This window comes from Trifolium pratense, linkage group LG6, assembly GCF_020283565.1.
Source record: "Trifolium pratense cultivar HEN17-A07 linkage group LG6, ARS_RC_1.1, whole genome shotgun sequence".
In the NCBI taxonomy this organism is placed as follows: Eukaryota; Viridiplantae; Streptophyta; class Magnoliopsida; order Fabales; family Fabaceae; genus Trifolium; species Trifolium pratense.
The window spans coordinates 30891351-30904736 of record NC_060064.1 but is presented as its reverse complement, the minus strand read 5'-3'; the positions used below and the strand labels follow the sequence as shown (position 1 = coordinate 30904736).

At 31.1% G+C, this 13386-nt stretch overlaps 1 protein-coding gene across 5 annotated transcripts; it reads right to left on the bottom strand.

Moving 5' to 3' along the window:
• Positions 1-7018: 7018 nt before the first annotated feature.
• LOC123891473 (putative pentatricopeptide repeat-containing protein At1g16830) lies at positions 7019-12758 on the bottom strand. 5 transcript variants are annotated; one of them, XM_045941345.1, is made up of 7 exons: positions 12246-12750; positions 10623-11938; positions 10433-10537; positions 9193-9290; positions 8443-8553; positions 8203-8361; positions 7019-7362 (listed from the first exon to the last, which is right to left on the bottom strand). In XM_045941345.1, the coding sequence occupies exon 2, from the start codon at positions 11935-11937 to the stop codon at positions 10717-10719; it is 1221 nt and encodes a 406-aa protein (XP_045797301.1). In that variant the 5' UTR covers position 11938; positions 12246-12750; the 3' UTR covers positions 7019-7362; positions 8203-8361; positions 8443-8553; positions 9193-9290; positions 10433-10537; positions 10623-10716. The 5 variants fall into 5 exon arrangements, with proteins under 5 accessions (XP_045797301.1, XP_045797299.1, XP_045797297.1 ...); XM_045941343.1 differs by having other exon boundaries at positions 10623-12758; XM_045941341.1 differs by having other exon boundaries at positions 10414-10537; positions 10623-12737.
• Positions 12759-13386: the final 628 nt, after the last annotated feature.

The window sequence follows — 13386 nt, the reverse complement described above, 5'->3', positions numbered from 1 at the left end:
AGAAATTACTTCATATTTTACGCATAGTTACCTAGGTTTTTTTTGTTACAAAAAATAGTTAATGATAGTATATTTTTTTTCTTCATTATATTAGTATGTAAGACTGTTGTCATTGAAGTTTCGATGCCCGAAGGTAGGAATTTTCTCGAGTTTCATTTTTTGTTTTTAATAAATAATTTTCATTGTTCCTAAGATGGGTTGTATTGTATATTATATTATAGCTATGGTTATACAAATTTGAATTATTTAAGCAATTTAATAATGATTTATTCTTTAAAATATACTAATAACATAAAACTTGGTCAAACCCATCAATTTTTGTTATACAAATTTGAATTATTTAAGCAATTTACTCCGAACATTTATATACGTATCACGATGATGACATTTTGAAAATTCAGTTGTTTCTTCTTCATGTTTTCTTAATAAATAGATTAAATGGTAAGTTTTTAAAAGCTCACACATAAAATAGAGGAATGAAATTCCAAGAACTGCGCTATTTACCACGACAACGAAACTCACGACACGCTCATTAGTCATTACTATCACAAGTATTATTTTTTAAAATCAATTTTCAAATTGATATGTGCGAATGTTACAAAATCAAATTCACCAATTCTATAGTTAAGGAAAAATCTAGTACGACCAAGTAAATCATACTATTTTTAATAAATTCTAATAAAATATTATTTCTCTTTTCGTTTTTTTTTTTACACATATTATTTCTCTTTTCTTAAAAATGGTAAAATTTGATTCTTTCATTTTTTTTTTTTGAGAAAAATAAATATACCATGCATGACAGTGTAAAATAAGTTTACATTGTCAACCAATCACAACTACGTTTTTTGCCACGTCACCCCACTTAATCCCACCTTCTTAATATGACATGGAAGATTGAATCGTTCTAATTGGTTGTCCGTGTAAAATTAAAATACACCGACGCCGCATATTCATTAAACTCTTTTTTTTTTACTCAATTCTTTGGTTTTTTTTTTGAGAGATACATATTGGACATATTATTTCCTCTTTTGTTTTATGTTTACATCTCTTATATAAATATAAGCTTGTGTATATAAGCTTGTATACACAAGCAAACCCTAAACCTAATTTGTTTTCCCTCCACTTTTTTCTTGCAGTTTTTTATTAAAAAAAACAATTTTTTCTTGACTAGGAATCAAACCCGAAACCCTTCATTGCAATACAACATTTCAACCACTATGGCAAATAAACCAATTATGATTAAAATTATGTCCACAAAGTGTTAGGCACCATCAATTCTCATAGGAAAGATTTCATACGACAATTAAGCACCATCAATTTTCATTGCACGGTTTAAACAATTAGAAATCTAGCAATTCTCAAGTCTGCTGATATAAAACATAAACACATTCCCTTCGTGGAAAATTTGTTGTTTTGGGTGGAAAATTCAGAAAAATTCTACCAGTAATACCTAAAGGTACAAGACCAGAAGTTGATCATACTACTATCAATTCTTCGGTTCTTTGAAATTTTTGTGAAGGATTAACATTGAGTAAAATCATGAGGCTTCTCAGTGGTGCTTCGAGTACAGACGTTGAACAAAGGAGATTGTTTTCTGAATGAGTTTTGAGTGTTGGCGATGGAGAAATTGAAGATAGCAACGGCGATTATTTAGAACTTGACATTCCATCAGATTTACTGATTCCAAATTCAAGTGATATCTTGTTTCTATCGTTGAAAGCACATATCCACATATTTTACAAAACATTAAAGATATAACATTTTACAAAAATAGAGCTATACTAGCTTCCGTAGTCGACACAATAAATGATTATATGTTGGATTTAATTCACGATGAAGAAAAAACATATTTGAGTTATGATATTCCACTCGCACACAACGTAGATGATCAGGTAGTGGACGATGTTCACACTCCCGAATTTTTTAGCACGACTTTTACGTCGGGGCTTCCAAATAACAAGTTGAGACTTAAAGTTGGAGTTCCAGTTATGCTATTAAGGAATTTGAATAAAAAATTAAGATTTTGCAATGGAACAAAACTTACTATTACAAGAATGAGAAAACGTAATGCTCTTGAAGGAAAAATTATTTCAAGAAGTAATATTGGTGATCAAGTTTTCATATCTAGATTGTCTCTGACACCATCTAACGTAAGAATTCCTTTTAAATTTCAACGGAGTCAATTTTCTTTAATCGTTTCTTTTGCGATGACTATTAATAAGAGTCAAGGACAATCTCTTAAGCATATTGGGATATATCTTCTGTCGACAGTGTTTTCAAATGGTCAGTTGTTTGTTGCGATTTCAATAGTTCCTTCTAGAGAAAGATTAAAAAATTTAATTATAGACAAAGACGGTGAACATACGAATAATACTTCCAATGTAGCCTATAAAGAAATATTTCGTAATATACCGTAATTTCTGTTGTTTGAACATTTTTCTAAATTTATTGTTAAACTATATTTTTTGCTGTCTCTTTTTTATCTGTTTCCCACAAAGATTAAAAAATAAAAGACGTATCTCCATAAAAATTTATAATGACTGTTTTATAATTTTTAAATACGAACGTATGTGATTGTAAAAATATAAAATACGAACCTATGTTTAGTCAAACAAAAAAGACGTACGTATGCACGTAATAATCAAATGCATTATAATTTGCTAGTCATAAGAGCTGACTTTATTTCCATAACTATGTGAATTTGTACTAATTATAAGAATGTCTTTTTCGACTTCATTGCTAGGAATGTGAATGATTTATCATATAGTTATATTGCTATGCACTTAAGTCTTAAACACACGTTGCTTGCTATGAAATTAGGTTGGTTTTTTCTTCTACGATATACAAAGAAACTGTGTCGAATATCTTCTTAATTATGAGACCACACTCTACTTTTTATGATAAAGTGTCTAAATCGTCATCGTGAGCATAATTCAATTGACAGTGATATTGTATGTAATATGTAGGTACCGAAGTTCGAATACTCTCACTTATTCACTCTAAAAAGTAAAATTTTAGTCACCAAACTACTTAAAATAAAAAACGCATAATTCATATACTATCATGATTCATATTATTTTTTGTATTATAATAAGAAAATGATATTGACATTTGAAACGTACTGCCATTTTTTTTTAAACTCATATTGGAAATGTTTTAGAAGGTTAAACTATGAGATTAAATTAGTCATGAAAACATTAAACTATTGTGATGATGACGATAAGTTTATAAGTTCACGTTTTCTAAAATTGGCTTCAATTAGAAATCCTTTATATATTAAGGCAGAAAACAATGTTTCCCACCTAACTGCTAATTATCCCGTCTAAATTATTTTCATATTATTTATTTATTTATTTTATAATTTTTAACTCTCATTAATGATCTTTTTTAACTAAATAAAAGACTTTTCCAATTTCCACTGTCTCTAAATTCTGAATATTGCTATTCTACAATTGATTAAGTTATTTTTTCTTAATATTTTCATATATAAATTGGCATGTACAATACGGGATTTTTCAAAACATCTTGGCATATTTTTGAGAGTTTTTTTTTGTCTCAAATGGATGCTTTTATATATATATATATATATATATATATATATATATATATATATATATATATATATATATATATATATATATATATTCATTATTCAATGTGGAAAATACATGTAATTGGTCAAGTTTAATTTTTATGCATTGTCGGTGTGAATTTTTTTTACACATGCATCTAATAATTTGTATCCTACTTTGTATATTACCGGAGTACAAAATTTTTATCGTAGTATTTTAAATTTTCTTAACATACTACAGTACTACAAATTTTCATTGTATAGTATTTTAAATTTTCTTTAACTTTGGTATTTTTTTTGTCAAGTAGTCTAATGACATGACTCACATATAGAGGATAAGACTTTAAGCAATTTGAACGAGGGTAAGCTAATTTTTTAAAATTGTCATGGTCATTGGTGAATGTGGATCTCACTAAGGAGTTAATTGAACATATTTTTATTTTCTAATATATTTTCCAGAAAATTTTAAGCTCTTTCTTTTTCTGACAATTTGTACTGGTTTACATGAATATATATGTGCCTGATTATAAACACTTAGTGTCCGTTTGACCCTACTTATTTTTTACTTTTCTACTTCTTTTAAGGAAAACTATGGTCAAACACAATTTTGATAAAGTTCTTAAAATAAGAAGTGTCTCTTTTAATGAAGAAAACACAATATAAGTGACTTAAAAAAAAATTATGAAAATTATCGATTTAAACCTTCCAATTAAAATAGTTAAATGTTTGAATATTTTTCTATTCTACCTTCATTTTAGTTCACCATTTACTTTTGTGTTCCAATTATATTTATGACAATTTTGGAACACAGTGTTGATATTTTATATATTCAATCTTTTTTAAGACTAATAGAACAATAATTTTGTAACCAAAATTATATAAATTTAGAACACTTTCAAATTTTATCATAGTCCCGTGCATCGCACGGGTACACGGACTAGTTGGTTTCAAAATTGCAATGCATGTGAGTATTGATCTCTTTCAATGTGTCTACCATATCAAAGACAAGTTTATTAAATAATCTGTCTATCAATCGTTAGTTGGTTTAATGTTGATTGACATTGAACTTTGCAGAGAAGACCATAAAATGTAGTACTATACTACTATGTATATGGAGTACAGTATCTTGTTTCTATAAATTCCACAAAATGAATAATTTTTCCTATACGAATCCATGACTTTCGATTACCCCCATGACATAAATAGAATCTCTTCGTTTCCTGTGCACATTTGCATGTTAATGGAAATTGTGGTTAATTATCTCTTCGTTTTCCTGTGCACATTTCAATTAGTTGTTTTTGTAGAAGTAAATTATACTCCCTCCCTTCATCCTACAATATGAGTGAATAACTCTTTAAATTTTGGGTCATGTTAACTGGTGTCCCGAAAACTAAACATAGAAAAATCTGTATATAAAATACTACCTCTAGTCCTAATTATAATAAAAAATTCATTTTTTAGATAAATTCAAAGTTTGATGTATCTAGACTATAATATAGACTAGATACATTAAACTTCCAATGTATCTAAAAAGTGAATCTTCTCTTGTTATAATTAAGACAGGAGGGAGCAGCACTTTTTTCTTTTTAATACAATATTAAATATTTATTTTTAATTATACCTTCTAGTTAATACTACTTGCACCAATGTTTACTTTTTCACAATGGTAGTAGTACTTTTTAACAGAAGTTAGAAACAGGTTACCAACAAATTGATATAAAAAACAAAACATAAAAAAGAGTTACCAACAAAATGCAGAATAATGCTCCAACAAAATGCAGACAAATGCTTTGAAGGAAACGTACCTCTATAGAAAACATGAGAAATGATGAAATCAAATGAACTTGCAGAAACGATTTCAGCCTCCATTATGAAAAAGTAAACATTGCTCTGAAATTAGAGGACAGACCGAAAAAACATAAGAACAAAAAAAGTTCTACAAGTTACTGTATTAAGAAAACATATTTAACTACCACTTTTAAGCTCCTTTATATAAGTTCATTCACGGTTAAAATGAGGATAGGAAAAAGCATATATTTCTCACCTTTTATATACCTATAACAATCAAAGGAGATAAAACATACCATAAAATAGACAAAAATTATAGCACAAATGAATGGATGGATAATAGACTTTATGATTTGTTTCCATGTAACTCAAAATCTGAATCTTGAATAAATGGTCAACATAAAACACAAAAACTATCATGTCAAATACAAATACACAAAACAGAACTTGGTTGATATACTTCATGGAATGTCTTAATTCTATCAAGAATTTAGGTAGAATTTTGCTGTGTGCACAGTTGCTGTATACAACTAGCTGATAATGCTGATATATGTACAAAAATATATTGTCATATTCAATCATTTTGAGTACAAAATGCCAGATTTCACATCTCAATCTCTCTAAAAATTATAATAAGCTTGATAAGTTTACACATCAATCTGAAGTTCTGCAACAATGCTCAGCGCCACACTAAAAATATATGTAACTAGGGGAAATTGGTATCTGTTGTAAGTCGGTTGCTCTGCCATAATTCATTCTAAAAACACAATCCATTTATCAAATTCAGCTACGAAACAATGCTATAGCGCCACTATTTGACATCATTTTGTACTAAATAGTTTGTAGTGGAACAATAGCAATTTGTTCAACATTCTACTATGCTATAGCGCCTCTATTTAACAAGGTTGATAAAAAATTACAAATTACAAGTGTAGGTACAGAAACAAAGTTCTCCATGATGCCAAAATGATTCAACAATGATATACATGATAATTAAAATTGGACAAGAGATACAAATAAAAAGACTGCACAATACAACTGAAAGAAGTGAAATCTATCGAACGGATCCAATGCTCATCAGCGGAATCTTTATAATAATTCTTCAAAGGATCATCATATACACAATATACATCAACCGAAGTAGGAATATAAAGCTCAAAAACCCGAGGAGCACCAATTAACTACGAGTAGAAGACAAACAAATAAGTATAGCACACACAAACCTAATATAATTCACATATTAAATCGGGTTTAAAAGACTAAATAAAAAGTTGAATTCAACAACCTGAAGCTCAATCTTCCAAATGTTCTGATATGAAAGCTCAAGTTGGAACTTTTTATCTTCATGGCTAATGATGAATCGCCACTTTCTCATTCTAATCCCAAACTCTACACTGACATCCACCTCTCTCCATAAAACCAGAATCTCTTTGAGATTGGAAAGCCAAAATACAGCTTCACATCATCCAAACTGTCCAAAACTGCTCTTGGCTTCGAATCAATATCTCTTTCCATTTCCGGATGTTACCAACTTCTATTAGATAAGGATATCATGTATGTAGCAAGTTTTGCAGTAGTGAATTGGATAATTGAGGAGGAAAGACAATGTATTTCTCGAAATGCGAACCTACTTTTCCAAGGCCAAAAATAATTCAACAATGATATAAAATGTATTTCTTTGCACATTGACAAATGTATTTCTTTGCACATTGGATAAAGTGAATTTAGATGTTTAACACTGGAAAAACTGTGACATCATAAGGATGGTTACCGATTCTGAAATGTAAAACCATAGCCTGCTTTCGTGGTATATTTGAACTTCCAATGGTTAGCTGATAAACTAGATATTGAGTTGCAGACCATTCACAGACTCTCTTCTAATGCCACCATAACTGGGAATGGGACCCATCACTTGGCTTGATATTGTCTCTGTACACTTGTAATAACTTGTTCAAAAACTTTGACCTTGAAAATGTTCAATTAGAGCTTTTGGTTTGTGTGGTCTGTGACAAATGCAAAAAATAAATTTTACTAATTAATTTAAATATTTGCAGTCTTATATGTTTTTCATGTGATAATTATCATGTTTAAGTGAAAATAATGATTAATTATCACAAATATATAGTTTATCTTATACTACTATTTGAACTCTCTTAACACAGAATCTTTTAAATTATTGGATAATCTGTTTATTTCTTACCAATATAAACTATTCTAAAATCATGGTTGTGGCTAGGCCTAGGCAACTAAGACACCTTTGGCATCAAGTTTTCTCATTCAGTATATGTTATAGTTTAGTTCACATTTCTAATTATTATCAAAAAGTCAGCAGGTAATTTTTGAGAGAACCAAATCCAACATCTAACTAGTGATATCAATGCAGGATCGATATTTCTAATGTGAAATACCCGTTACTTTTTAATTACTTATTTTATAAAATTTCACATTTTTGGTGCATGTTTTTTCTGTCGTTTTTAAGTCTACATGATAGTCTTGCCTAAGGACTCAAATTCTATACAAAGCCCTGTCTACAATTCAAAATTCAGTTTAAACTTAAAATATGATCCTTATTAGTCCCTGGTATAATTCTACTTCTTTACATGGATAGCGAAGCATTAAGTTTACACACAGATTATTGAACACATCAACACTTATAGTACACAGTACACAGACAGACTATTTGTCAAGAGGTGGTAATCATAAACATCTGAAGTAATGTAGTCACAATTCACAAACACAGTATCTAACCCAATAATATTAACAAGTTAGAGCTCTAGTAGGCAACTATAACCTGCCTCTGAATGTTAAAAAATTTAAAAACCAATAACAAGTTTTTCATATACCTCATTAACAGCTCCAGTAGGCAATTTCCATATATTTTGCAACTAAAAGAAACACAGTAAAGTCCATGTCAAAGTAGACCGGTTTGATGTCAAACCCCAATATTCCTCGGGCTGAAGTAGTAGTTCAGTGTAGCATACTTTTTGACATGGTTAACAGTTCTGACATGCAAAATCACTATCTTAGTAAACAAGTAGACAGACTTCAGATGGTAAAAAATGAGCAAATTTAATACAACAAACCTCATGATGTAGACTTCCTGAGCAAACTCTATCTGCAAGCTCGGTCTTGAGAACTTTGATGGCTACTCCCTTGCTTCCATAAGCCAGCTCAGGTGGGACAATTAACAGTCGCTGCAGAAAACTAACTAAATTACTGTTTGTGGAGGATATGATCCAATCCGAAACTAAACAATTTTCACCTATTTTATTCAAAAGTATTGGCGCAAATAATAATAGTGTGCTAAAATATTTTGGTCTAAATCCATAAGGCTGCAATAAATTAAGAATGTTCTCATTAATCAATCAACAACAAAATATTGGTTAATTAGGAGTAACTTTGAAAAGAAAATATATGTAAAGTACTGTGTTATAAATTATAATTATCACAGTCCTAATTATCAGCAATACAAATAATAATTATCAGCCTCTCAACCTCAACAATGCCAATGAGATATTCATATATTGAAAAGAAGATATATGTAAAGTAATAGTGTTTATAGAAGAGCTGAGTTAAATCTGTAGATCCACCGCGGCACAGCTACATGAAAAGCAAAGGATAAGTAATCTAGATTATAGGTTGTTGTTCAAAGATATTTTCCAGGTCTAGGCATAAAAAAGGCAAACATTTAGTGAATAAGGATCGCCTTTCAAATGGCACTCCATCTCAAAGTACCTTTTGAGGATCAAACAAATTTTTCACTGTAAAACAGAACTAAAAATGCAGCCATCACTAGAAAATTACCACTACAGATCACAAGATGTTAAACTTACCAAGTAAAAATAACACTGATCAACTTTCAAAGTCCACTGAAACTCTACTTTTGAGTTTATACAAACCATATCTTGTGGTTCCTCTATAGTGTCTTTGTCTGCATCATAAATAATAGAAAAAAATAGAAGAACATCATCAATTGCATTCTAACAAATAACTCAAGAAATCATGTTACTAGAGTATAAACAACAAATAGCTAAGTCATTTTGTTAGGAACCCAATATTTGAAATCCAAAGAAAGAACCCTTTAATTAATAAATATAAAAGAATAGGAGAAATCTCTCCTCCGAAGGTTTCCCATTCACAATAGAGTTAATACTCTATACTAAAAAACTTTACAATATTTAAAAGAAGGTATACTCTGTGTTCTCTTATTTATACAAATAGTTTCTAACTAATCCAAATAGCCAATTAACTTTAACAACTCTTACCACCATTAACTACTCTAATTAGACATGATTTTATATCATAACAGACTTGCTTTGGCATCTCAAGGTATATTAGTAGGTGAAGCTTATTAAGTAAAATGCTGTGAATGTGGAAACACTCCAACTGAGTTGCACAACACTACCAATATTCATTACACAATCAAATCGCAAATTGAGTATCAATTCTCTTTGTTCATAGAAATAATCATATCAGCATATGGATCTCAATTCTCACATGTAAATAATAGATGGATATATAAATAAAAGAAGGTATTTTAAAATATTAAACAGTTGTCATGTGCAATGTTCACTCTAGGACAGCATACCTAAATCTGTATTCAAACTACTCTTACATGTACCAAAAATGTATTAAAAGCTAAGCTATCAGGGCTGAAACCTTCAAATTGTTAAGAGTGTAAAGTTGCATTCTTGCTTATGTTGACTCTTAGATAACGGTCCATAAACCCACTTGGGTTGGTGCATTGGTATTGGCTTGGGACCTGGGAGTGTGCTCCTCTTGAGGTCTGAGGTTCGATTCTCTCTGGCGCCAATTTGGGTGGGCTAATTTAGCTTCTTCAAAAAAAAGATAAGGGTCCATAAGTTCTTCGATTATTATTTGTCTATTATCTGTTACAGGTGTACTATCATTCTTGTTCGCTTAGCTAAGGGTCTATTACTATGGGATGTTGAATCACATATGATGGTTAGCTAAAAGCCTAGTCCCAAAATCTATTATGAGCAATACTGAAAGGGATGAGAAAAAATAAACAACTAATCAACTACATCAGATACCACAGTTACTGCTACATGCCTTCATTTTAGCTGGAGTCTCTGAAGCTTCAAAGATTAAGATGATTTTCTGGTTCTCATCCAGATACGGACAGAAATTGGCGTATAAAGTGATACCATTATCTGCCTATACACATGGAAAGTAATAATATTTATCCCTCCTCGCAGAAAAAAAATACAAATTAAGAATATAAATAAGTGATAACTAGTACCAGTTTGTGGGTAGATTGCCGAGTTTTATGATATAGGAATTGAATGAACGTTTCAATCAGACGTCGGCCACAAAGTAGTAGTAACAATAAGTGCTCAACAAACTGACACAGCTACATCTGACATATCTTCAGAACTTGATGAATCCAGAACTAGGTTGCATTCTATATCAACTTCAGCACAATGTTCATAATTTTCTTTTACACTTTCATCATGGCTTAAGGCATCCAACGCTTTGGCAGATAATAAACCCAAATCTCTAATATAGGGCAATAGATCCAAACAGCATCGAAATTTATACATGTTGAAGAAATTTCTGTCACTTAGCTCAATCCTTGAATCAATCATCTCTTCTAGCAACTGTTTAACCATTTGGCGATCTTTTACTTTAAACGAACTGAAAAGCATCATGTTAAATGTCTGAACATTAGGTTCCAGACCATTGTTCTTCATCTGGTCAAACAAAGTGTTGGCTTCTAGAGTTTTTCCACTTCTAAGATGTGCACGGATGCCAACAGCATATGCTACACTGTCAAGTGGGTATTTCTTGTCTGCTGCTGATCTAAACACAATGGCAGCCTTGAGATACTGACCAGCCTGTATAAGCCCATCCACTATCACGGTATGGATGTGAGCATCAGCCGTTCTAGCAACACCACGATACTCCTTAATTGCTTTATCAATTCTTCTCTGAGCACAAAGTGCAATTAGTAGCCCAGCAAAACTATGTTTATCTGGCTTAAAACCTTCATCAATCATACGTTTATAGAATTTAACAGCACGACCGGGATGCCCAGCCTTAATATAAGAAGTTATAAGAGCATTGCAAAACACTAAATCACAACCTATAAGTCTGCAATCTTCTATTTTGTGTACGAGATCAAACTGTTCAAACCGCCAGGTTGTAGGTAACAATGAAGTATAGGTACACAAATCAGGTTTTATGTTTATTTGTTTCGTCAACCCGTCAAAAGCTAGAAATGCATCCTCGTACATTCCAGCCTTCGAAAAGCAATCAATTAACACATTATGAAGAACTAAATCAAGATCTAGACCATCAGAACACATATAACTCAACAAACGTAAAGCATGAATCACCATGTTAGATTCCATCAATGCTTTAATTAAAGCAGTATACGTGAAAACATTAGGAGAACAACCAGTTCGAATCATTTTGTAAAACAAACCGATAGCAACATCGGGCCTACGTAATTTACAGAACTTACTAATGAGTACAGTCCAAACATTGACAGACAATTCAACCCCTAAACCAACCATTAAACCCAAAATCTGATAAACTTGCCGAATTGCATTCATTCTACAAAACGAATTCAAAACCGCACTAAAAGTGTTATGATTAGGACAATAACTCAAGCTCAACATATGTCTAAGAACATAGGAAACATTGACAATGTCATTTACATTGGAAAGATGATAAAGTGCAATGTTGAAAGTAAGGAAATTTGGGTTTTTCGTTTGTTCGAAAACATAAAAAGCAATTTTATGTTGAGAGGTTTTAAACAAAGACTCCATAAGTAAGTTTGAAGCAAAGGTTTTCTTCTCAATTACAAAACCATGAAACTCTATCATATGATTACAAGTTTCAATAACCATGATGTGATTACCTGAACGAGAGAAAATCCTCAACAAATGTATAAAAGGATTAGGGTTTATGTTTATGGTAGAGAGATTGATAGAACCAATTGATTGTAACTCTGAGAGAATTGATTGAGGGGTTATGTAGTGGTCAATAAGGCGGCTGAGGACCGGGACCATTCGACCGAAGGTGATTGTGTCATGGCGGATGTGTTTTGAGGAGCGGAGGAAACCGCCGAGAGTAATTAAATCGGCAGAGAGATTTGGTTGTAGAATTTGGTTATTGAGTTTTGAGAAGAAACGGTGGTGCGGCCGTAATGCTATTGATAAAATGGTGTTCATGCGGCGGTGTATTTTCCGGGAAGGTTTTGGTTTTGAGTTTTGACGGCAGTTACGGTGACATCGACTGATACAACGAGGAAGATGACGGTGGTGCTGAGTTTTCCGGCTGGGGTTTAAGTGCGTGTTTTTTTAGGAGGAGCAGGGGTTATCGGTAAAACTCTTTCTCTCACATAACTATATTTTTTTGGAAAATGTTAAACAATGCTTCCCGAACACTGGTTAAACATTTAAAAATAAAAATTCTGTTACGAAATGCATGTATTTAATATCTCAAAAGTATTAAAAGTGTTGAGAAAATCAAATATTTAAGTATCCTTTAAGGATTAATATAATGATATAAATTACTAATGTAGTTATAATACTATAAATATATATTATACTAATGAAGAGAATGGAGAGAATGGAGAAGTTTTATGAGATTACTTGTTGCTCTCAAGGGTGTCTTTTACATGATCCAAAGGGTGGTATTTATACTACTAAAATTATGAATACATTAACTTAGATTTACTATTGCAAGTTGACATTTACATTGATAATTTTACATTACTATTTTAAGTTGACATTATAGATAGATATTTCAACATTAATAGTAACCAATGTCATTTCAAGATAATTTTGTTGATTTTCCAATTTATTATAACACTCCCCCTTTGAAATATCTATCATGGTGCTTTATTGAAGCTTAGTCGAATTTGTGATGGGAACATACGTTGCCTCGTTAAAAACCTTATTAGGAAAAACCCATTGGGATAAAAACCTCAATAAGGGAAAAAGAGTACAACATTATGCTCCCCCTTAACCAAGCCTAGGTAATTCTTCTTCAAAGGT

Coding starts and splice junctions, on each gene's coding strand:
- LOC123891473 (XM_045941343.1), bottom strand. CDS start 12,558: ATGAACACCATTTTATCAATAGCATTACGGCCGCACCACCGTTTCTTC.